The 25,372-nt window shown below is 42.0% G+C and overlaps 2 protein-coding genes across 3 annotated transcripts; one reads left to right on the forward strand and one right to left on the reverse strand.

Moving 5' to 3' along the window:
- Positions 1 to 1,329: 1,329 nt before the first annotated feature.
- cap1 (CAP, adenylate cyclase-associated protein 1 (yeast)) lies at positions 1,330 to 18,306 on the forward strand. Its single transcript, XM_007908750.2, has 13 exons — positions 1,330 to 1,403; positions 5,624 to 5,737; positions 7,092 to 7,192; positions 8,054 to 8,131; positions 9,400 to 9,543; positions 9,984 to 10,069; positions 10,604 to 10,709; positions 13,387 to 13,561; positions 14,088 to 14,260; positions 14,778 to 14,901; positions 15,046 to 15,128; positions 15,526 to 15,666; positions 15,925 to 18,306. The coding sequence occupies exons 2-13, from the start codon at positions 5,644 to 5,646 to the stop codon at positions 16,006 to 16,008; spliced, it is 1,389 nt and encodes a 462-aa protein (XP_007906941.1). The 5' UTR covers positions 1,330 to 1,403; positions 5,624 to 5,643; the 3' UTR covers positions 16,009 to 18,306.
- A 368-nt stretch (positions 18,307 to 18,674) lies between these two features.
- ppt1 (palmitoyl-protein thioesterase 1 (ceroid-lipofuscinosis, neuronal 1, infantile)) lies at positions 18,675 to 25,288 on the reverse strand. Of its 2 annotated transcripts, NM_001292879.1 has the most exon segments (10): positions 18,690 to 19,532; positions 19,664 to 20,204; positions 20,472 to 20,543; positions 21,043 to 21,141; positions 21,345 to 21,435; positions 22,040 to 22,142; positions 22,327 to 22,397; positions 22,955 to 23,082; positions 23,533 to 23,642; positions 25,124 to 25,256. In NM_001292879.1, coding segments are annotated over 9 exon segments (921 nt in total). In that variant the 5' UTR covers positions 25,248 to 25,256; the 3' UTR covers positions 18,690 to 19,532; positions 19,664 to 20,081.
- Between the last annotated feature and the right edge of the window lie 84 nt (positions 25,289 to 25,372).

A 25,372-nucleotide genomic window follows, 5' to 3' on the forward strand; every position in this document is an offset into this window, starting at 1 on the left:
AACTTTATATTTTATAGTTGTATCTTGTTGCTGAAGCCAATTACGCTAATGAGGAGGCCAAATGTGATAGGATTATTCTGTGCACTGCAATGGAAATACTGGTCTAACGTCCTATTTTAAAATTATTTCTACCTTGTTACACATCTGGTTTGCGCTCGATTTGACCGTACATTTTTTTTTTTTTTTTTTGGTTTGGTACGTTAACTACGGAAAATAACTTAAATCGTTCCTCAACGGTTGAGAGAGAGAGAGAGAGGGTGGGGGGGGGCGGGTGGCAGCAGCAGCCCAGTTGCGTGTGGTTCTGCCATCTCCTCAGCTGCGAATCGGCTTCTGTCAACGGCCGACCGGAAGGAAATGCTGCGAAAAGCCGAGAAACAGGAACAGCGTTTTCGTTTCAAGAAAAAGTGAGATCCAAGAGCTATTTAGCGCCGCCCCCCCCCCCCCACCCCCCCACAACCCCCACCCCACCCCCCCACCCCAAAAAAGACCCAACCCATCAGCATAATGTTGCGTTGGATGACAGCGCCTTATCAACGCGGTCGAGGTGCGCCACGGGATAATAATAATAATAATAATCCTCGCATTTGATATAGCGCTTTTCACGTCGGGAGGACGTCCCAAAGCGCTTCGCAGAATAGACTGTAAAGTGAATTGACGGTGTATTTCGTGCGCCAAACGCGAGCGCGAGCTCCGGGTTGCAACGGCTTTGTTAACTGGGAGCCGGCGGGCGGGCGGATGGATGGAGAAGAAAAGACTTGCCACCCCCCCCCCCCCTCCTTCGTCTCCCCCGCAAACAATAAAGGTAAATTTAACAAAGGCGGTGGGTGGGGTGGGTGGGTGGTGGGTGGTGGGTGCAACTTCTTGCCTAAGGCTCTCACAGCCTTTCCACGTACAAAAAAAAGAGAGAAGGCTGGAGAGGCAAACACAGGGTGTGCACCAGAGATGGGAATATTACATTGTAGCCCCAAAGCCCCAGAAGCAATAGCCCAAAAAAGTAGCCCACAATGTGATTGCATAGCCTCCTTCTGGGGGTGGGGGGGGGTCGGTGTGGTGGCAGATTTCGGGGGGTGATTGCTGTTCGAGGAAAAGTCTTCGGAGTGGGGGAGGGGGGGGTCGGGGGGGGTTTAAATCAAACGTTTATATCAAAAAAAGAGGAGGAAGCGCGAGTGCAGGGCAAACCCGCCCAATTGGGGCGGGAAACCGCCCAACCCGCCCAACCCGCCCCAACCCGCCCACACCACAGCACAGCGGCTCCGGGGCGTCTTTTCTCCTTATTAGGACACAGCGGAAGTGAGGGACCCGCGCGGCGCGGTGGCTTGTGGGAGGGGGGGGGGAGGCGGGGCGGCACTTCCGGAGGCGGTGGACACAGGGGCACAGGGAGAGGGAGAGAGGGAGAGCACCGGGTGAGTGGGGGGTCGGGGGTGGGGGGGGCGCGCGGGTGGTTTTATTAAACAACACACACGGACTGCGTTGTTCACTCGTTCTGCGATGAGTTTGTGACTGAGGTTTACACCCGACTCTGTGTGTGTGTGTGTGTGGGGGGGGGTATGCGGTTTAAGTGGAAGAGGGGAGGGTGTTGGTGGGGGGAAGGAAGAGAGGGGAGTGGGGGGAGAGGAAGAGAGGGGGAGGAAGAGGGGAGTGGGGGGGAGAGGAAGAGAGGGGAGTGGGGGGGAGAGGAAGAGAGGGGAGTGGGGGGGAGAGGAAGAGAGGGGAGTGGGGGGGGAGGAAGAGGGGGAGGAAGAGGGGAGTGGGGAGAGGAAGAGAGGGGAGTGGGGGGGAGGAAGAGAGGGGAGTGGGGGGAGGAAGAGAGGGGAGTGGGGGGGAGGAAGAGAGGGGAGTGGGGGGGAGGAAGAGAGGGGAGTGGGGGGGAGGAAGAGAGGGGGAGGAAGAGGGGAGTGGGGGGGAGGGGAAGAGAGGGGAGTGGGGGGAGGGAAGAGAGGGGAGTGGGGGGGAGGAAGAGAGGGGAGTGGGGGGAGGAAGAGAGGGGAGTGGGGGGGAGGAAGAGAGGGGAGTGGGGGGGAGGGAAGAGAGGGGAGTGGGGGGGAGGGAAGAGAGGGGAGTGGGGGGGAGGAAGAGGGGAGTGGGGGGGGAGGGAAGAGAGGGGAGTGGGGGGAGGGGAAGAGAGGGGAGTGGGGGGGGAGGAAGAGGGGAGTGGGGGGGGAGGGAAGAGAGGGGAGTGGGGGGGAGAGGAAGAGAGGGGCGGGGAGTTGGGGGGACAAATGGGTTTTCCATAGTGACTGTCAGGTACAGAAGGGGGAATAGAAGAAAAAACGATGTTTTTTGGGGGGGGGTGGGGGGCAATATAAAATATTCAGTCAATTCACTTTACAGTATATTCTGTGAAGCGCTGTGAGACGTCGCGAAGACCCGATGACGTGCTAATGCGAGGCTTATGATTATGGTTGTTATTATTATTATTATTTGGCACCTTCTCGCAGTGTTGAGACGTCTCAGAGTACTTTGGGGCTCGGAGACCGGGGGAAATTCCATTTGTCGGCTCACCAGCTCGTTTGTACCAGGCTTCTTGCTGTAAACTATGAGCGAGCAGTAAAATTGTGTCTGAGTGTATAATTGTGCCTAGTAGCGGTGGGTTATTTATATGTATATATATTTTATATATATATATATATATACCAAAGCGGCTAGCAAACCCAGGTCTGAAAGCCAGCACATTAGCTGCAGGTCAAGATGGTCACTCACTCACTGTCTGTCTGGGCTGTTGCAACAGCTCACAACTTTGAAATGTGCTGTTGCAACAACTTGACTTTAAATACTATTGCTTGCTGGTTTGGGTGGTGCACTGTTCCCATGAGTCTCTCCTGTGCTGAATGCCCTGAACACTGTGGTAATGTGGAAACTTTTTTTTTGCTGATAAAAGTTTAGTCTGACTCGCTAATCATTATTTCAGTCGGATGTGCAACAGGTTATTTGAATAGAGGGCATTCGTTTGCTGTGTGTGTGTGTGTCAGCAATATTGATCGGACGTCTGAAGCCAACCTGTGTGCAGTGTGAATCGAGGAAACTTGTGTAAATATGTTTACATGCAAACAGGGCAGGTATTCGAGCAGCATTGCATTGTATCTATGGAGGATTCTGCCTCTTTTCCAACCTCAGTTGTGTTTCCTGTTGTGTATGGGCAGAGGGTCGTACAGTCGAGGTTTGTATTTCCGTGAAGACAAATCTGAGGTAGTAGATGAAATTGGTTTACTTTGAGCCCACACCTATTTGTTGAACACAAGTTATTTACTCCAGCTGCAAAATAAAATAATTTTAGTAATAGTATTCTGAAATAATTGTGACTTTTTAGGGGGAAAAAAATGGAGTCAATGATCTAATGTCTCACAGTTGAGCTTTAGCTGTGTATTTCTGTATTCTTAATCCTGTACCACTGACAATAAGATGAAAGCAATAGGATGAGTACTGTCTGACCCGGGTTGACTCAAGAGGATTGCTAAATCAGAGTGTGTTGTGCTGTTTAAAAGGCATTGCCAAGTCAAATGTCCCTTCTAAAGTTATTAATTATAGCTGTTAAGAGTGTATTCTGTATTATATTTAGAATTAATTCCTCAGAATTCTTTTTAAAGCATTTTATAGGGTTGTGTTTGATGCTTTAGTAAAGTAATAAAGCTTTAAAGCTGCTTTGCCTTATGAAAGCCTTGATCTTGTTTATCTACCTGCTTCCCTTAAATTAGCAGTTTAGGATTAAAATCTGAGATCAACTATTGAACACTGTTGTTGGCCTACAAATGTCCAGGGTTAGGGACTTGGCAAGAACAACAATAATAATATTGATACTCCAGAGTTTGATTACAGTCAACTCAATGAAATGCTTAAGACCAAGGTCAAAATATTGTTTCTATAATACACACTATTTTGAATATGCTTCACGTTGAACAGGTCCTGTATATTTTCATTGGTATCTTGTCTGGATAGATTCTAAAGTGTTGAGTTACTCCTGTTAAGTTGTTAATCACTTATTGTTCTGTTTATTCTGAAGCTTAATTCTCATTCGATTTGGGGTATATTGAATGTAAATTGTATACCATTGGGTTTCCTTCGAAATCTACACCCGATTAGATGTTTTATTCACAATTTTTTTTTAGAGGCAGTGGAGAAGAGAGGCAAAACTTGCATGTAGCAGTAAACTTTTTTACACTTAACTGACAAACATGGTGGTGGCAAATTCAAATGTACTGTAGAAGCTGAGGTGGAAAATCAGATGAGGTTACAACCACCTGCCAAAACTAGGTGTCAAATGCGGTCTTTTATTCTGCTACCGACTTCCATCTTGTAGCAGAGCGGTTCCCTCCAAAGATGATGTAGTAGAGAATGCAGTCACTCAATCGTGTATTCCCAGAGGACTGGAAACACACTCAAATAGTAAACTTAGATTCTGGATTAGATTTTGCAACAGCGTAATTCTTTCTTTCAACTGGAGATAATAAGTAATTTGTGCTCCGTTTCACCTGGTTCATATTCACAGTCGCTTGAGGTTTCTACAAGAAGATGTTCATTGTAGTCGAAACCTGTCCCAGCGAGCCGCATGACGGGTGGACGGCAGCTAAAATTGAATGCGGTGTACTGAAACTTGTAACTGTGGGGCACAGGCTGAAATTCAAAAGAAACCTGTTTTTCAAAGTGTCTCAGTGTACTGCTCATTGGTCTGTGGGGAAAAAAAAGTTATTGGGCTGCAAACGTAGGGAGAATAGCTGCTTGACTGAGGGACCCCAATGGAACTTTACCCCAAGGTGAGCTGCTGCCTTGAAGGGGGAAGAAAAGGAGTTGTATGGGGAGTAAGGATGCAAAATGCAATCAATGTGAAGTAACCTCAGATCTTTTCTAATTGACAAAATGGAGGCAGAAGTCATTTTCTTGATCTCTCTCATTATTTCCAAATGCTGCTGTGAATCCGATAACTGGTCGAGTTTGACTTTGATCTGCTTTGCATCCATCACTTCCTGGTTCTAAAGATTGCGAGGCTCTAACAGTACATTCCTGGACAAGTCCATACATTTTCATGTTTTGTGAATAGTTTGAAATCCAATGATTTCAAAGCTTGAAACCTCATGATCTGTAATCCTGAAGCCACAAACTTACTTTCAGCAAATTCCGTTGTGTCTTGACTGAAACCAGTCTGTCTTGCCGGAAGCAGCTCACTTCCTGAAATGAGTACTTAGTAATTTGTGAGCTGCTCTGGTCAGGGTTATTCAGGATGTTGGTGTTACATTTGCGCCATGTTTACTGAACGGAAAGATCTAAAAAAGGTAGTCCTAGATAGATGGTTCAGGAAATGGGACACACTTCAATGGAAAATTCAAACGCATCTCTGATTTTAATTGCAGCAGACCTTTTTGTTTTAATCCTTGCCTTTCATATAGCGCCCACAAAATGCACAATCAATTCACTGTGAAGCTCTTTGAGACGTCTTGAAGATGTGATAAGACGCTATTTCAAATGTAATTATTATGAGTGATAGATACTGCACCGTAAAGTGATCGTTTGGGGAGAAAATTCTACTTTGCCGCAATTATCATCTCTGGTGTGAGGCTTGCATGGCATAACATTTAGTTGAACAAAGAAATTTATTTTATTTTGACTCATTCTTGATCTTTCCTCTTTGTAGGTTGTTGAACAATTGCAAACATGGAGGCCTTGATACAGAGACTGGAGACGGCTGTGATTCAGTTGGAGACGGTGGTTCAATCCGGAGTGCCTGGAGCTGGCTCTGTAGATACTGGTAAAAAAAAACTACTGGACAATTTAGGATTTCAAAAGATGAAAGATTCTTCCATTGATTGATGGGTGATTCACGATTGTTCTCTGTTTGGCCAGCACGATTGTGGTTCAAATAAGTGACCTTTCAATCATTGTGTTGGTCTGTTGCTGATCTAATTGGCCTTGTAAGGAATTAGGTCTGTGGATTTTTCTATTAGTGTAATTGGTTGTTATTGTTGGAGTTGAATGTTCTGCTTTTGAGTTTATTAGCGATTAGATGCAGTGTTACCTGACAAATCAGACGGCTGGGCTATTTTTAAAATGGGTGTGCAGACCTGGGTAAGGACGCTGGCTAACATTCCAGTCTGGGACAGATTGGAGCTAACTATGCAATTTACCTTCAAAGTAGAATTGTTAAGATATTCAACAGTTCGTTTCTGGGGGTTGGTGTCTGTTTTCCTAAAAAAAATGAAGTGAAGAGTAATTAAACCCACATCCCATCACTTTGTGGGGTTATTGCATAGTAATGTATTTTACTGTTGAATAGTAAAACGTGAAACTTTTTTAGAAGCCCTTTTTTAGCCAGGAGCTGATCTATACATAGTACAAAAAGAGAGCGGAACAATAAAGGGCTCAGGTCTGCTCCAAGGAGAATTTCCCCACACAGTATCCGGCTACACATTACTCCCAGTGCTGGCTGCTTGAACACTGGAAAATATTAATGTAAGGAAGCGTCATTGGTGGAAAATGATCTCAGCGCATAACCATGCAAACTTGGAATACAGGACGCCGGTATTTTGTTTAGCAAGATCCAGGCGTGACCTGGAGAAAATCTTGCGCAATAATGGTGGAGCAACTTGGCACAACTAACTGCCCTATCTATAACATTATGCTGATCAGACATTGTTGGTATATTGTGGTTGAGAAGATTCTATGTGTTATTGCTCTATCTTTAATGGTGACCAAGTTGAGCAATGAGCACATAAAATTCCAGTCCCATCAGTGAAGGAATGGCTCCATGGATGTTTTTTGATGCATGTGATTTACTTTATTTGGTATCAATCTGATGCATATTATGAGAAGCTTCTTTGCTTAAAATTCAGTAGCAGATTTAGTGGTCAATTTGTTCATTACCTCGTGGTTGCTAAGTTTCATACATAAAAAACGTATTGGGTTGTATTATTATCGTGGGATATTTAATTACATATTTAAACTAATACAATTGTAGGAGAATGGGTGTTCAATTGTAAGTACATAATAATTCTGTGTGTAGTGCAAATTGTGTATGAGTGATAATGCAAATAATAATGCAAAACCAGACCAGTTGTGTAGTACTGTTTAGTTTATGAATACTGATTTCCATCTATTGTTTACAGCGTGTGCTGCCTATGTGGAGGAGTTTGATGAAATTCTTGCTGGGCCGGTAGCTGAGTACTACAAACAGAGCAAAGGGATTGGTGGAGATGTTTTTAAACATGTGAGTAATTCTGCCTTTTTTAAGTGGTGTTTTAATGACCAGCACGCTGTCTGCATTACTGGGTTCATAAGCAACTCCAGTTATCTCATTAAGTAGTCCATGCCTTCAGGGATTTGGAAATGCAAAGTAAGTAATCTTTGCTTTCACTTGTACTGTCTGCTTCCTTTGACAGTTGACCACTCTATCCTTCTCCACTGTCTTCTCTTTGCTGCACCTTCGTGGTTGTGTCCTATTTGATTTCACTCCCAGTGTGTTTACTTTCTCATCTAAACGGCTTCTGCCCTCACACAATTACAAGTTGCCTTCCTTTGTGGTTCTAAGTTTCATATTCTGTCATATCCATATTTGGAGTTGAGGTACAGATCAGTTATGATCTAATAGAATGGAAAATCAGGCTCCAGGGGCTGAATGGTCTGCTTCTGTTCATATGTTCCTATGTCCTTGGGCCTGTTTTTCATTTATATGCTCCCACTTGGTAACAATAGGATCCAATTCCACATGTTCGTGTATGTTGGGCGTCAAGTCTGGATGAGCTCCAAATTGCTTCAATTAAAATTCTAAGATAATTGGCTGAATTAGGTTTCTTCATGAGGAAGATTTGACTACTTAGTCATCGGGGTTGCATAGGTTTGTGCTCACTTAGGTCAGTCGGATGTCCAGTTTGATTAGAGTGTTGGAAATCCCAGGAAAAACCTAAATTTTCGAGGCGAGACACTGTTTGGCATGAAGGGCACTATATAAATGCAAATTGTTGTTGTTACATTTTTTCCACCTTAATCTGAGTTATGAAAGTGAGGGTTAAATGTGTCCTGATCAGTCCCCACAGTACTTTTGTGTAACCTGCTTTTGCTGTATGTCTAGGCTGAGATGGTGACCACAGGATTGAATCTGCAAAGGAAATTCCTGGTGATTGCTTCCCAATGCCAGAAACCTTCAGAGGTAGGTCAACATTCGGATTGGGTCTGTTTGCTGCTTGTACTCTCGGAAACCGTGTACATTTTCATGCTCAACATACAGGAGTTTCTCTTCTGTTTCTTTACTTTACTTTTCCAGTTAACTTTGTAATCAAGTAGAAATTCCGGGTAATTTGAATGGGGTTTGATGATCATGAATGAGTAATGCTAGAATTTGAAGATGACTAAAATTGAAGAATGATTACCGGATAGATATGTTTTAATGTCTAAGAATTGAAATTGGAGAGGTGTAGGTGTGGTATCTACTTTTATCAATGGATATTGGAGTGTAAAGCTATTGGTGCAGAAGTAATGTATTAACTGCATTAAGAACATGACATAGGTGATCTGACTGCAGCTGTTGGGTTAGGAAATGATACCTGACAAATGAACTCTTAATAGAAATCAGTGGGTTAATATTTAGATGTTTGCTGATTGTTTGTCCTAGCTGAGATTCCCTTTGGAGTTGAGTTCAGGTGTACAAGAAGACGTAAATTGCTGCTCAAAAGCTGGTGTCTATCTTAACAGAGAAGCATAACATTCACACATCCTTTAACACAGCGCTCCAGGAGACTATTATTCATTCAAAACAGTCCATGATCTCTTTTCTCGGGTAGAGAACCGTTTACAAACCTATTAATGCAACAAAGTATTGCTTTACAGGACAATGTTTAGCAATGTTTGTCTTGGCTCCAGGCAGACTTTGGCTCCTTTTCCACTGTTGAACCATTTTTGTCGGTTCTTCCTTCCTCTTTGCTCAAATGGAAACCAGCATTGGCTTCCAATAAAAAAGTTTTCAAGCCCAAAGTTTTGAAAATTCGACAAATTCCACCCTTAGTTTATAATTGTTTCCTTCCCCCCCACTTTTGTGCTGAAACTGGTCACTGGACTTACCAGCTTTGTTGCTATATGAAAACTTGGGGAAAGCGCAGGTAAATAGGACCGAAAGGATTATACATCAGCTCATACATGATGCATCAAATAAAATACACTGGTCTGATGTTGCCTGATCTGAAATGTATTATTGGGAGAAGCCAAGTGGCAATTGGAAGAGATGATCTGAAAGCTAAAATCTGAAAGTAAATGTTTTTCACCGCTGAAGGCCACAATTTGGACTACTTTTTGGGATAAGGAGGGGATCAAATATTGGGAAAAAAAATCTTGGTACAGACTTCGCAACACTTATTCATTGAAATGACCTGGCCAATTGGAGCTGCACTGGGATTGGTAAATATACATTGACTTTTGTTGCAGGCTGAATTAACCCAAATACTTCAGCCTATCTCGGCTAAAATTCAGGAGATCCAAGACTTCAGAGAGAAAAATCGCCCCAGCAAGCAGTTTAATCATCTGTCTGCAGTCAGTGAGAGCATTCCTGCCCTGGGATGGTTGACAGTGGTAAGTTCTTTCTTTTTTTTTGGAGGGTGGGGGGAGTTTCAATATAGTAATTTGTTGATTATGAATTTTGATTTCAGAATTTAGCACGGCTTCAGTGAGGAACTTTCCCAAACTTAACCTGGAGATTTACCTCAATGAAATTCAGAAGTGTCCAAAAAAAACAAATGGTATTGTTCGGTTTCTAGTTGCGTTGCTGACTCCCTGAGCCGCTCTACATATGAAGTGTCAAGTGCTCCGGGACACTACCCTGTGTGAAGGGCGCTATATAAATGGAAGTTGTTGTTGAAGAGCATCACTCGCAGAGTGGAAAAGAGAGAAAATGAGGATTGGGAAAATTAGTTTTCAGATTGAATGTTTGTATGCCTGCTCCCCTACAAAGGCTTAGCCTAGTGATGTGGCAGATAATTAACATTTTCTTAAAATGGTTTGTTTCTGTCTAGGCTCCCAAACCTGGCCCTTTTGTTAAGGAGATGAATGATGCGGCGATGTTTTATACCAACCGGGTTCTTAAGGACTACAAAGAAACGTATGACTTTCCTGTATTATCGTTTTACGCGCTAACGTCTATAGCTAGCGCTGGTTTACAGACACATAGACATACAAACAGGAATAGGCTATTCAGCCCCTCAAGCCGGTTCCACCCTTTTATAAGATCATGGCTGATCTGTACCTCAAGTCCAGTTAACTGCCCTTGCCCCATATCCCTTAATACCCTGACCTAACAAATATTTATCTACCTCCTTCTAAACCTCATCCGAAGCTGAGGCTGCAGGACTGATATTAACAGCCTTATATAATGTTAGGCCACAGGTTTGTGCTGATTTGACAGGTCCGTCAGTGTAGAATTTTGCTCTAGTGCTGTAATTGACTGGACTACCTGGACTAAGGCAGTTTGCTTCATAAGCAAATGCATGCACTATTAAAGTGCTTTATAACTGGGTTGTCCTTTAGGCAAAAAGCGCTACAGAGCAAGCTGGTATTTGGTCTGATTAACATTTTTGATCTGCTTAATATGGATGTAATGAAAAGCAACTTGGTCATTATTGTTTTCTTATTTCAGAGATAAGAAGCATGTGGACTGGGTTAAGGCCTATCTAAAAATTTGGGCTGACTTCCAAGCTTACATCAAGGCAAACCACACCACTGGGGTTTCGTGGAGCAAGACTGTGAGTATTCTAGCTCCCTGTATAGAACTACTTCATGCTAGTTTGTGGTTTCTAAGTATTATCCACTGACAACCATCCCCTCCACCCCGCCCCCCCACACACACTAAAAAGTGCGTCACTAAAGAGCGTCGGCAAAGAACGTCACTTTTTATTGTATTTTCTGGAAGATATCCAGCGTAGCTTAGCGCTTGGTAAGCTGCCGTTTTAAATCTTAAAGTCTACAATGTGTTGAACAGATCACTCTAATTACCTCCTGTGTTGAACGCAGCACTTTGTAACAAGGCCAGGATTTCACTTTAAAGCTCAGCAAATGACCGTACTTGGCTTTTTTTTAATTAAACCTAGTTCCTCAATATGAGATACGTTCCCGATTTGGCCCTCTTCGTGCACTTTGATCCAAGTGTTCATAGGGAACTCTTCAAGGGACTGATTCCAATCCAAGATATAAATGATTTGGCCATTGTCTTTGGTACAATGGCCACAGAACATCTTAAATCTTTGGCAGTTTTTAACAGGACGGTGTGAGAAGTTTGGAGAACAACTTGATGTCAAAGTGTGCCCATAGCAACTGTTAAATCGAATAAAGACAAGTTTATGAAACTCTGAAAGGATGATCTTTAAAACTGGCTGATTTATAATAATAATTGTTGCATTTGATACGGCGCCTTATTATGTCTTCGAGACATCTCAGAGCGCTTCACAGAATATACTGTAAAGTGAATTGACTGTATATTTTGTGGGCAAAATTTATCTTAATGATACTCTTATGTTAATTTTATATTGATATTCAAAAGTTAGTGCAGTTAAACCTATTAAAAAAAATCATTCAATAGACTGTACCTTTGATAGCTCAGGTTTCATTTATTAACTGTTCTACAGTCTCCAGCTGTTTGCATTGCATACCATGCATTATTATGTGGACTGTCACTGTTTTACAGATCATTATTTTCAATTCAGATTTAGGGCTTTTTTTAATGAGGTATTTGGGGTAAAAATCCAGAGAAGCCATTTTCCCCTGGAGCTAAATTTTCATGAGTGTTGCCCAGCAGGAGACACTTTTTTTCTTCCACAAATTCAGTAAATCGATCAGAACCTTTGAGTTTTGTATTCAGAGGAAAGCACTATTTTTCTCATAGTACCACACCACACTTTCCTGGGATGTATTACAGATTAGTAGCTATTGAAGTCGCTCGCAATCACTTGCGATTGACATGTAATCTCAGTTTGTGGTGTCCTATTGAGGGGAACAATCCAATCTTGAAAAACGAATCCTAAGCCTTTTACTTGTCCCGATATACTTCTTTCCCATCTGATCCTGCCGGTTGACCGATGATCGATTTTTCTGTCATTTGCTTTGCAAACTCAAAACCCTTACAAGCAAGTCTTGCTCACAAAATGATTGGCTTGTGGTACCTCGCGCTCTTCACGGTTGAAGGGGGAGTTTGCCCAGAGTACAAGGAGCTTTTATCTAACAGGTGGTTTCAATTGCAGAGAGTAATAAATCTACGAAGTCTGGATCCATAAACCATTGCTCCACTTTAACCTTTGCTGGTTCCCTGAAAGAGCTATCTGTTTTGTCCCATTTTTTTTGTTCGCCTAAAACATAGTCACTCCACTTTACAGTCATTATATCCTGTCAAGCGCTTTGGGTACGTCTTCCTGACATGAAAGGTGTTGTACTCTACATTTTTTTCCCTCCTCCTCCTGGTGTGTTTGTTAAGCTGGCCAGCTTTTTGTGCTAAAACGACCAAATCAATGATTCACTAGGTTTGTATCGCTTCCTGCGTGCATGTGCGCGAAAAGCAGAAGTGCTGTTGCAGTGACCCGGAATTTGGCCGTTTCAATTTAGCAGAACCTTCCTGATGTCTGATTCACTACAAGGTCACAAAAGCGCTGTCGTACTTCTCTATAACGCAGGTTGGGATTTTGTGGATCTCAACTGCTCCGTTATAACATGGCTGCCTACGTTCTTGCCATTTTTTTTTTCTCCTTTCCCCATCCATTGCAGCCAACAAGGTATTGTCCTGGTCACGGGTTTTTAGTACCACGTACATGTGTGACAACAATCAGGTGCCTGCACTGGCCCTCTGTCTGCCCTTTGTCACCGTTCATAATCACCCATTTCCCTTCCTCACTAATGCTGTCTGCCTATAGGAAAGTCACCTCCTGGGTCACAGGCTCCAGACACCCTTTCAGACTCCCGCGCGCGATGCAATGATCAATAATTTCCCCAGCATTGGATGTAGCGCCTTTCACGTAAAGAGGAAGGTCTCAACGTTCTTTACAGGCTCCTGTTGTGGTTGGTTGTTTAATGTCCCCCACCGTGGCTGTTGCCCTCTTAAGATCTGTCGGTTTAAAAGACTTGAACAAGCGTTTTAGTTCCAGTTTCTGTGCCAGTGACCTATTTTCCGTAAACGGAAAATGACACCTCAATGGCTCCATCTGGTGTTGATGTTCTGTAATGGAGAATACTTCTCTATTGTTAACTCTGTTCCAAAAATTGCTGACGATCTGTTCTGTATCAAACCCGGCGCCGCACGATGAGTTGCATTCCTGACAAGGACTTTGGGGTGCAGCACAGTTGACTTTAAGAAGCTTATAAAGTAGTAGCTGCTATTAATACGTATGAAATGCATTTCTATCTTGATGTTAAATGGACTTTTTTCCCTCTTCGCAGGGTAAGAAAGCGACGGCAGCTAAAGGTTGCGGGATGCCCGGAGGCCCTGCTCCCCCCACTGCACCAGCACCTCCACCTTTTGTTCCTGCAACTGCGGCCTCTCCCAAACATGATGACTCCCAGGCACGATCTGCTCTCTTTGATCAGCTGAACAAGGGAGATAACATTACAAGTGGTGAGTCATAGATCGTGTTAATATTTAGCTTAAACCATAGTCCCTGGAGCAGATGAGCTACACTGGACTAATGCTCTTCCAGGTTGACACTCCAATGTAATGTTTGGGAGTGTATTTCATTGTCCTTTGGGTGAGACATTGAACCAGGGTCCCGTCTGATCAGATGGCCCCATGGCACTGTTGAAGAAGAGAAAGGGATTTTCTCTCCTGGTCTCCTGGCCAACAATCTCCCAAATAAAAATGTCTTTCACTTTATGCTGTTTGTGGGACATTGCTATGTGTGAATTGCCTGCCTCGTTCACCCACAAATACACACACTCACACCACTTTACACTTTGTGAAGTATACAGTGATATACTTCACTGTATATCAACAACAAAAACTTGCATTTATACAGTGCCCTTCACGCAGGGTAGCATTCCGGAGTGCTTATCCCGTGAAGCACTTTGAGTCGCCCAATGATGGGTTAAGTTTCTGTATCAAATGTAAGAATAATTACAATTTTTTTTTAAATCTGCAATTTCAGGACTGAAGCATGTGTCAGATAACATGAAGACACACAAGAACGAAGCTTTGAGAAATCAAAAACCACTGCAAACTGGTCCAAAGCCATTTGTTGCCAAAACTCCCACACCATCAAAGCCAGCTGCCAAGAAACAGCCACCGGTGCTAGAATTGGAGGGGAAAAAATGGAAAGTGGTAAGTTTGAAATGCAATATAATAATAATAATCCTTGCATTTGATGTAGCGCCTCGAGACGTCTCAAAGTGCTTCACATAGTACACTGTAAAGTGAATTGACTGTATATTTTGTAGGCGCAACGCGGCAGCCAATTGCGCACAGCAGTGTCCCCACAAACAGCCGTGGATTGAGTAACCAAATTATTATTTTAAAAAAATTGAAGGGATTATTACCCCCGGAAAAGCGATCCACCAATCGACTAACAACTGGGTCCCTATTTACTGCTAGGTAAGCAGAGGCATATGCAGCAAGGAAACTTGCCTAACATTTCTCCCTGCCCGAGAATCGAACCCAGGTCCTCTTGCTTGCAAGGCGAGTGCTCTAACCACTGAGCTACAGGACTCCCAAAGAATATGCCAAAGGGACCATGTAAAAAATGCATTACCAGTAAGAGAATAGATATTGGTGTTTTGATGGACTATCTTGCCATTCTGTAATATTATTAACATGGAACTTTCTCTTCCTTTGTTTGAAGGAAAACCAGGAGAATGTCAAAGACCTGGTGATCGGCAACACTCAGTTGGGTCACGTGGTATACATTTACAAGTGTGCACAAAGCACTGTTACCGTCAAAGGCAAGATCAACTCCATTATTGTTGGTAAGCAGTGGTGAACCAAAGCTCCCAGAGATTTACTTCACTTTCATAAGGTTTTCGTTTGTCCCCTGAAAATGTTGGTCCCTGCTTGTAGACCAAAAAAAAATCGGCAGTAGATTTAGATATACACTTTGCCCTCTTTTTCAGATAACTGTAAGAAGCTCGGGCTAGTTTTCGAAGATGTTGTTGGCATTGTGGAGGTCATTAACTGCAGAGATGTGAAGATTCAGGTAAGGGCTGAAAAGGGGAACTGAATTCTGACCTGAAAGTTGGCAGCTGGTCGATGAGCAAAGTTTTAGTTTAAAGCCCGAGTTTGAAATGGTGGGGGGAGGGGGTTGGGGAGTGCAGGGGGGAATTAAACCTTTGGTGTCTTAACATTGAGGTGATTACTGAATTGAACATAGTAATCAGTTAGACTTTCTGTATTTTCTGGTAAACGTTAAAGACTCCATGGCACTTTTCAAAACCAGAAGGGAGTTTCTCACAGTATCCTGGCCAACAATTTCCCAGATAAAATTGGCCATACCCTTCATGGCTGCAGGAGCACAGAGACAGACAGTGCTGCTTATGTTGTTTTCTATGTGAGGTCCAAGTTAGAAACTGGTTTCTACATTTTTCTCTCTCTAGGTTTTGGGTAAAGTGCCAACTGTGTCGATCAATAAGACTGATGGCTGCCATACCTACCTCAGCAAAGATTCTCTTAATTGTGAGATTATCAGTGCCAAGTCCTCTGAGATGAATATCCTGGTTCCTGTCAATGATGACTTTGTAAGTGAACCTTTTTATTTTCTCTTCCTCACCTTTCCACTGTTCTACATTGTGTTCTCTTCCATAGTTGAAGAGGTGAGCAAAGCAGGCAAGAGCACTCTATGTCTCTTTTTTTTCTCTCTCTGTGATTTGATACCAGTTGGGTAATAAAGCTGTCTTGTTAAGATAATGGAGGCCTGTTTGTGTAGCTCTTTAGGAACATGTAAAGATGTGCTCTTTGTATTGAGTGTCATTAACCTAGATCATCTTTTTAAATAGATTGAGCACGCTGTCCCAGAACAATTCAAGACTGTCTGGAACGGCAAGAAGCTGGTGACTACAGTGACAGAAATATCCGGTTAAAGTGCATGGATGCTGGGACATCTACCTACAGGCATGGTCTTAATGTTGTCGCTTGTACTGATGAACATGATCTGTAGAAGCAATGAGCTAACTCTCTGCACATTCAACCCTTAGACTTGTACTATATTCCTATTGAGAGGTACTTAACCTGCTACAGCATAATACCTCAAGTACTGGTGTTTCCTTTCCCAGTATAAAAATGGCCTAAAATAGCTGAATTAGAGCATGGGGAGGGCTGGTGTCAGACTCTAGCAGTATGCATCTATGTTCATGAACCTATGAGCATAGAACAATGTTATACTGGGAAGACTGTTGAGGTGATAGTGCACCAAAATGCATATTTAATAAAAAAAAACTAGCATTGCTGAGCTCTTTCCATGGGAAGATTTAGTATAGGCACTTTCTCCTTTTCCCCCTTCTCCTCCTCCTCCCCAAAATAGACAAGGTCACGTGTCCAAGATTTGAAAAGAATGGGTACCGCTTGAATCTTGAAGATGTGCCATCAGGGGAGTTCTGATATGCAATTACTCGTGTCTCTTTCCATTCCATTTTACTCTGTGCCTCTTTTTATTCATTTCTAGGCTTTGGGGTTCATGTAGTGCAGCAGGCAGTGTTTATAGAGTTCTCCCACGTTGTGTGCAAACAGCCCTTCACTGCACTGCCTGGGGTATGTTGGGGTGTTTTTGTTCTTGAAACCTTTTAGCCTATTAATATCCACAGTTCAACATGCACAAAGATTATAAAGCCACGGTAAGCACTTCATCCATGGGCCAGATTCAACTTCTGTTTTAATAAAGCGTCGCTATTAAAAAGTCTCATCACGGACATGATTTAAAGGTACCATTTTATTTCCTTCCACACATCTAAACGCAGCACTATGCCAGCCTCATTTCCTTCTCTGCCAGAGCTGCTGGCTTTGCTGGCCTTCAGATTCTTGTGCACTAACAGAATACTGAGGTTTGTTGGCCCCTGTATCATTCCATACCATCCTAGTTAATTTTATCCCATGAGAATCATCCCAATACCTCCTGGAGACCTGGCATTTTCTGTTAACTTTGATCTGTTTTACCCTGGTTCCACAGCATGTTTGGCCTGAACTTATCATATATATATATATATAACAAACATTAAGCATTAGCTGGGACCTTGACATTTTTGTGAACAAAATGTTCTACTTGAATCAATTCCTCCCAAATCCTTACTAGGATGTGTATCTAACCAGGTCTCAAGACTATTGGCTGATGTCACGCAGTTCCTCTGGGGATTGTACCTACAGGCAGAGAACGTAATGCGAAATTCAATCCTGAGATCACTGTAGCTGCCAAAGGGTTAAACCTTTGTGTATTCCTAATCATAGCGTTTACTTATCAATTTACTCCTTTACTGTGTTGGATGAATCAGAGCGATTGGCTTGAAAACAGGTTATTTTGTTTCTGGAGACTAACATTCCAGCACCAGTTGCACTAATTCACGTGAATCGTTTTTTAAAAATATCTTAATAATTTTCCACTTGTACAGTAGAAAATAATGCAGAGCACAGACCTGTGGTAGATATTGCACACCATTCCTTTTCATTATATTCTATGCATTCCATTAGCTTTAGACATATTAAGCTCCATTTCAATTTGTTTTGAAGATCTATTGTACTGTACTAATAGGGGACAGTAGTAGGGAACCTAACCTGGTGCATATTAGATTTCTGTACGGGGCCACTGACTGCTATGGTTACAGTGTATTTACTGTGTGTAAATGTTATGGGTTCTGTGGAAATGCCCTTGATCAGACTGTCTTTGTAAATTTGTGAATTATTGGGATAAATTGACCAGATGCAATAAACTCTAATAGATGGCTGCACCCGAGTTACAAAGCTTTGAGGATGACGACAACTGGAGTTCAGAGTGAGAGATTTGAAAGGTGTGAGCTTGTGTTGAACTCGTTGGTTGGTCGGTCATTTATTTTTGTATCAAATGTACAATACAGTGAATACAGTTTTTAATATTAAAATTCAAAAGCTAATTTAGCAGTTATTGTTCCTTGGCTTTAACCAATCATAGGATGTTGATCATGCAACTGCTTGATCGGTATCAATAGGTTTTTTTTGTCTAAGTTACTCACTGTATTGTATATTCAATTAGATTCACTGATATCAATGTTTTATTATTGATCGGTCTGCAGAATTTCAGTAATGTACAAGAATTGCCCTTGGTTCCTGCTGCTTGTGATTACTTTGCTTTCCTTATATACATCAGGAATTAAACTGCAAAATTGAATAAAATTTATTGCCAACTTGCTTAAAAATGTCACTTTTTCTTGTGTCTTCCCCTTCTTTCCACTTAACTTGCTTTGCAACCCAAAGGGCTGCTGACTGCCTGTCCTTTTGGGTCAGCTCGGTGTCTATACTTGTGGAAATCCATCACCATGATTTGAATAACCAAACTGCTGATGCTTCTGTGCAAGTATAGTTTCCAGTTGTCTGGTATAAAGTGTGTATCCATTCTTGGCAAACTTGTATGGAAGCGAGTCATTATAAGCGAACGAAAAGGACATGAAAGGTACTTAACCCACTGCACTACCAAACTGCTTCCCTTTTCATTTGGGAATGTGATGGTGGTAGACTCGGATTAAAAGGGAAGTAATAGGATGTAGAAAAACACATACACAAGAGATAAATTTAATTTTTTAATAAAACAAAAGCGCATAGTTACAAATTCAATTGCTATTTGTCAAGCTTTCTGTAAAATTGTAAATTTCTTGGGAGTTTTGTCCTTAACATTTACTAACATTAGCATGAATTTAAAGTGGGAACAGCTGTTAGGTAGGACGGATTGAGACTTCTTTGAGTAACTAAATAAAAACTCAACAAAAACCCATTATTATCTGCTCTAACGTACCCAGTGATGACACACATTTGACATGGCTATGCAGGTATAGCAGATTTACAGAAATAAACTTTTATTTTAAGGTTTAAATACACGTGATGTTTGTTTACTGTCAAATTTCAGTCATTTGAATTCCCAGTCACTTTTCCTGTAGGAATTGATCTGAACTGAGTCCTGACTGGAAGAGGGAGTGGATGTTGCAAAATGTGCTCCAGGTTCTCTGGAGGAAGGTCCACTACTCAGTTAATGATATTGGGAAATATCCTTGGCTCTGAAAAAACTCAGTAGATTCAGCAAGATATGACTGACTCGCATTCAGTGTTAACCAAGGATTTGTTAGTGCAACATTTCTCATTTGGTGAATGGGTAAACAAAATAAGGCTTAAAATTATACTACCAGACGATGCAATGGTTAAATTATGGGTTGAAAAAGTACAGTTTAAAAATTAGGTAGCGATCCAGTGCATAGGGGTGAGTGCTGTGAAACTCCTCACTACCCACTTTTGTGCAATACTGTGGTATCAAATTAATTGCATTAAAAGTAATTTATGGAGTAGGGAACCTTGACTGATGAAAGGTAAAGCATCATAACTGTGCAGGCAGGATGCAATCACTATTTGAAGTAACAGCAGATTTCCTTTGGCACTGGGTAAAACTGACTTGTCTCAATTCAGCACTATATTCTGAGCTTAATTTTCACCAATCTACTGTTTATATGTTTCAGCGCCTTGGGACGTCCTCCCGACGTGAAAGGTGCTTTACAAAATACCAAAAAACTCCACTTTTCAAACCAGAACTAGCTAATGCTATTCTGAAGGTGCACAAGTGGTGTGAAAACCACTGACTGAACATCTGGGATTTAGAAAATGATTGCTTCATGTTTCAGCGGTTTTACCTCTTCCACAGGAACTTTACAGATTACAATGTTATCTGCCTCGATTCTTCTTTTCTTTAGTGGCAAAGTGAGTGCAAAGTGGGTTTCTAACTCGTATCTTTATAGATTTAACTCTACCAATGAAGTGGATACATGTTTGAGTAACCGATGAAAGATACAGCGACTTCACACAGGGTTTACAAACCTGCCTGTAAGGATTTTTTACCTGACTTATTTTCACATATATAGGAGCAGCAGCATTTTGCAGAGGAGTTGATGCTAGGCTGAATAGAGCAGTGGCTCAGCAGATCTCAGAGGCCTCACTTTAGATAAGGGATTATATTGGTGATGAACCATTCCTCAGAGAACTGCAGATGGTCCCCATCCACCGTTAGAAATTGCAGTTTGCCAGCTTTGTCCATCGTTTTCAACCCCAACCGATCCTTCAGACAAAATGAGAAATTCTAAATGACTATTACCAATATTTTGAGCACCCAGTCATCAGGGCAAAGTGCTTTCAGACACCCAACATGAATGGTTCTATAAAGTAACAAACTGCATTTGTAAAGCGTCTTTCACATCACATTAGGAGGACGTCCCAAGGTGCTGGACAGGGTTGCAGGGGTGGATTTGCGAGGGGATGTAATAAAGAAGGTAAGTGGGAAACTTTATTTTCGCCCAAAGCTTCTTGCCTTTTTTAATTGTCTTACCTCTTTGTACAGAACGCTCTCCTTCAAAGTATAAGTCTCCTTGGCCTGGCCAACTTTGTAGAATCCAAACCACTGGGATGGAGAAACGAGAAGACAATGAATTAATGCTGATTTATTGCCCTGGAGAGGCAATGACCACTTGGTGTGAAAACAATTCAAAATTGTCTAATGGTTTTAAGAAATGAAACCTTTCAACCAACTATGTACATTATAGGTACTGATGCTTGAGGGGATTTCGGACACGATTGTTCTTTCCCTTCCCCAAACAGAAAAGCCCACAGCTTTTTTTTAATAGAAAATCAAAGTCTGAGAACCTGCCTTGGTGCAGATTGATTCTCACTCTCCAGGACTTCCTCTGAAGCCCTGAATTTAAATACAATTAGGCAAAATCAGTAAAGTAATTTGCCAAATTAAATTTCTAATTAGTCTTGAGGAGGTAGATATTCAGCCTCACTCTTACTTTTACCTAAAAAAAACTGAAATGTTAATTCTCTGCATTGCAGCAACAGTTAAATCAACAAGAGTAAATTTGGGTCCCAAGGTTAAAGCAACGGCTGCAGATGACACTTACCTCTGAATCAACTGGGTCCACCATGGAGTCCTGCAGAAATTTCACCATGATAAACTTTTTCAGTTTCATCAGATTGTCTTTGTAGCTTTGATTGATGGCCTGAAACAAAAAAATATGTCCTGGCTTACGTTGCAAGATTTAGATGTGGCTTTTTAGATTCCTATTCGTGAAGCCAGACTTAAGAGGTAGTTCTGCTATGGATACATTGAACCTGGTCTGTTAACCTGGCCTTGTAGAAATGGATTCCAGCTATTAATCTGGTGAAGCACTGATTTCATTAACTATTTGATATTAATACATACCCTCTCCTGGTTAATGTCTGCCAGGAAAATGCTTTTGTTCCTGTAAAGGTCTTCATTCAAGGGATCATGCCAGTACTCTGCCTGCACCAAGCTGATGGAGAAGAAATTGTAAGTAACCCTCATTTCTCGGGTCTCAGGAAAAAAATAGCAAACAATTGCTTGACAGAACATAACCCCTTCTTGGGTTTGCACCCGGATAATTTACTGCTCATTTGTGCACCAAAAGAAGGTATCTCTCTCAATCTCTTCGTCTCTCTGTCCCTCACTCTTTCAGTACCTTGGATGTCTTTCCCAACATGAAAGGTGCGATATGAATGCAATTTGTTGTAACAAATTTCGAGAAGATACTGGGTCAATGGAAGTGAAAAAAATTAAAACAATTTCCTTTTTTATTTCACAATACTGGAATACTGAGCAAGAAGAAACAAGAAGTAGCTGTGTTCAGGCAAGACCACTAGTTCTACTTCTTTTCAACGCTTTGGGACGTTTTCCCTAACTGAAATGTGTTATGTAAATCATTATAAAGTCATTTTCAAACAGTGGTGAGGGAGGAGGAACAAAATTGAGTTGATTTGAATTGTTCCTCTTTACTGGTTGCTCAGTGACACCCCCAAAGGCTGAAATCTTTCTATACGGTATGCAAACCAGGCTTGATAATTTACATAATACCATCAAATTTCTAATACCATACTTACTGGTCTTGAACTGCACTCCTGTAAGCACCTGTGTTCAGCATGTTCCTGATCCAGTCACAGATGTGGGAGCTCTCTCCAGGACAGTGAGGCAAGCCATACACGCCTAGTGAAAAGGTCAACGTGACCAGAGTAGGTATTAAAGAAAAATCTGACGTTATTGGTTTTTGGCATTCAAGCAGCAGTAAGATCTACAATAGACTCAAAAGATCCCTGGGCTAAGCTAAGAAAAGGTAACATCAATCAGGGATTCTGTTTTCTGATCTTGAACAGAGGACTGTAAATGTTACCTTGATGTTGGCCTCCAAATGTGATGAGGTTGAACATAGCAGGAGAAGGACACCTTTGTGCTACTGCTCTCCTGCAACCCAGAATCAAGGAAAAAACAGTGAAACTCTTCTGCATGTTATTATTAATCCTTTCATGATATAGTGCGCCTTATAACATCAAAGGCTTCACAGTAATTACTGTAATTACAAACACGGTAATTACTGTGTTGGGAGGTGAATACAGCAGTCAATTTGCAACGCAACAATGTTCCACAAACAGCTACAATCCATTTTATCCGGGGAATCTTTTGGTCAGCACAACTGGGTGAAACTCCCTTCGAATCATCCCATGTGATCTTTAACATCACTGCGAACAGGCAAACAGACGGGACCTTGGTTTAGCGTCTCGTCCGAAGGCACCTCTTGACAATGTAACACTACCCCAGTACTGCATTCAAATGTCAGCCAAAGAAGCAAATGATGCTCAAGAAGCAACTATCCCATTTGTAAGGATTCAGTCATCTATGTAGCTCACTTTTGGTCTAGGTATCTTTGTTGGTTAGTATCTATTGGGGCGCAATAACTGATGAGTTGAATTTCTTATCCATAACCAGTGAATTACAGTATATTATTATTTGGTGTCACTTACAGGAACTGCCCGCCCTGGGAGAAGCCCATTGCATTGTATCCTTTCTGCAGTTTCTCATCTTTGGATAGGACATCACACACCAACTTTACTTGGTCATTCACGTTCATGAAGAAACTGTTCTTCATATCCTGAAAAACAGTGTTTGTCTTGAGGAAGGGCATTTTGTCAATTCCCTAAATTGGTTACAAATTGCCCTTGATCAAATGCATTATAAACATAAACTGTTTATTTTTTAGCTGAATTAGCCAGAAAAAAATACGCTATTTATTGCGAGAACTGAATCGTGCCACAAACTCCTTATTATCTGAAAGTGAATAATTTAGTCAATGATCTACAAGAATTGTTTTGTCCTTATAAAGAAACAAATGAACTTTGCATCAACAAAAAATATTTGTTTTGAACAATTTATGAGATTGTTGTTTCTGTCTTGAGAGGCACAGCAACAACAACTTGCGTTTATATAGCACCCTTCGCGCAAGGTAACATGTTGGAACATCTTTTAATGTAATCAATTTTTTTAAAAGAAAAGCTAGATCAGCATTGATCCTGGTCTGACTGTTTATTGGACTGCACTTTACCTCAGTAATACTGCTTCCAATTTCCAAGGATAAAACATAAATTCCTGGGATTTTCTGCTCCACCAGTTTCTTGATGAAGCCCATGCTCAAAGGGTTACAGCAACTGTCACCTGAAATTAAACCATGACAATTTGTTTGAAACACGTTACCTCTGTAGCTAACAGCAATAATTCCTTTTGTGGTTTTTGTGTGTAAAAGTGAAAGTCGAGCAATATTTTCATCAACTTGAAATCACGTACAAGTCATGCAATGGTGCCTTTTTGTCACGATTTGTCCTTGACTCTGGTTGAAAATGAACCCCCCAAAAATGAAAACTTAACAATCCTTGCATTTGATATAGAGCTTTATCTCGACGTTGAAACATCTCAAAGCTCTTCACAGGTTTTACTGTTAAGTGTCAATGACTGTATTTTGTAGGCGTAAAGGGGACAGCCAACTTGTGCATGACAATGTCACAATGTCCTCACTTTAATGTAAATTGTGGAATCCTTTAAAGATCTACATCTACGCTCTATACATTTTTCATGCTGATTTAAGATGTTTTGAATGATTACTTTAAATTAGATTATAGATAATTTGCTTATTGCAGCCTCAATTTCTCCAATTACTTTCACTTAGTGGGCCATTTCTTTGCAAACTCTCACTTCCTACTTCTTAAATCTCACTAATAGGATTTGCCTGATCTCATCCCGTGACAATGTGTCGATTTCTTAGTCCTTTATTTTCAAAATATCTTTATTTGACAAAACATTAAAAAAAAACGATGTAGATCGGTCTGGTTGAGAAATGTATAAATTTAAAGCGCTTTATCTTTCTAAAAAAATATATCATTATCATTAGTCAGTGTTTAGGAAGGAACCAGTTGAGCTGCTTCCAAATTAATATGTAGTAAGTTACTGCAGCACAGAACCACAGAGAGTTACAGCACTGTCACAATGTCCCTACTTTAATGTAAATGGTCCCTGTGCTGTTCCTTTGAAGAGTAATAATAATAATAATCCTTGCATTTGATATAGAGCTTTTCACGTCTTCTCGACGTCTCAAAGCGCTTCACAGAATAGACTGTAAAGTGAATTGACCGTATATTTGTGGGCGAAATCCTCCAGTCCCTTTAAGACCAATTCCCCCGGTTATAGAATCATAGAATTATACAGCACAGAAAAAGGCCATTCGTCCCATCGTGTCTGTGTCGGCTCTTTGAAGAGCTATCCAAATCAATCCCACTGCCCGGCTCTCTCCCTCCCTTTAAGAGCACCGGTTCCCCCCCCCCCCCCATCCCTTTAAGAGCACCCGCCCCCCCAGTCCCTTTAAGAGCAATCCCCCCAGTCCCTTTAAAAGCAATTCCCCCCATCCCTTTAAGAGCAATCCCCCCCAGTCCCTTTAAGAGCAATCCCCCCCCAGTCCCTTTAAGAGCAATCCCCCCCCAGTCCCTTTAAGAGCAATTCCCCCCCAGTCCCTTTAAGAGCAACCCCCCCAGTCCCTTTAAGAGCAATTCCCCCCCATCCCTTTAAGAGCAATCCCCCCCATCCCTTTAAGTATTTCTGCCACCAGCGACACCCCGCGCGGCTGCTGTTTTCCCTCTCACACTGACCCATGCCGTGCCAGATGACCAGCGGGGGCGGCGCGGTACCGTTGGCGGCCGCTCTCCATGCGGAAACCGGGAAGCGGGAGGAGGCGACGAGCAGCGCAGCGACCAACACCAGCAGCGCCGCCATCTTGCCAGTCACATGACCCTGCCTTTCCCGCCCCCTTGCTCCTCCCGGTCACGTGAGCCAGGGCTGTCGTGTCACCATCACCATCACCCTCCCCAGTCAGCTCGACTCCTCCCCCCCACCCCCGC

This window comes from Callorhinchus milii, unplaced genomic scaffold, assembly GCF_018977255.1.
Source record: "Callorhinchus milii isolate IMCB2004 unplaced genomic scaffold, IMCB_Cmil_1.0 Scaffold10, whole genome shotgun sequence".
NCBI lineage: Eukaryota > Metazoa > Chordata > Chondrichthyes > Chimaeriformes > Callorhinchidae > Callorhinchus > Callorhinchus milii.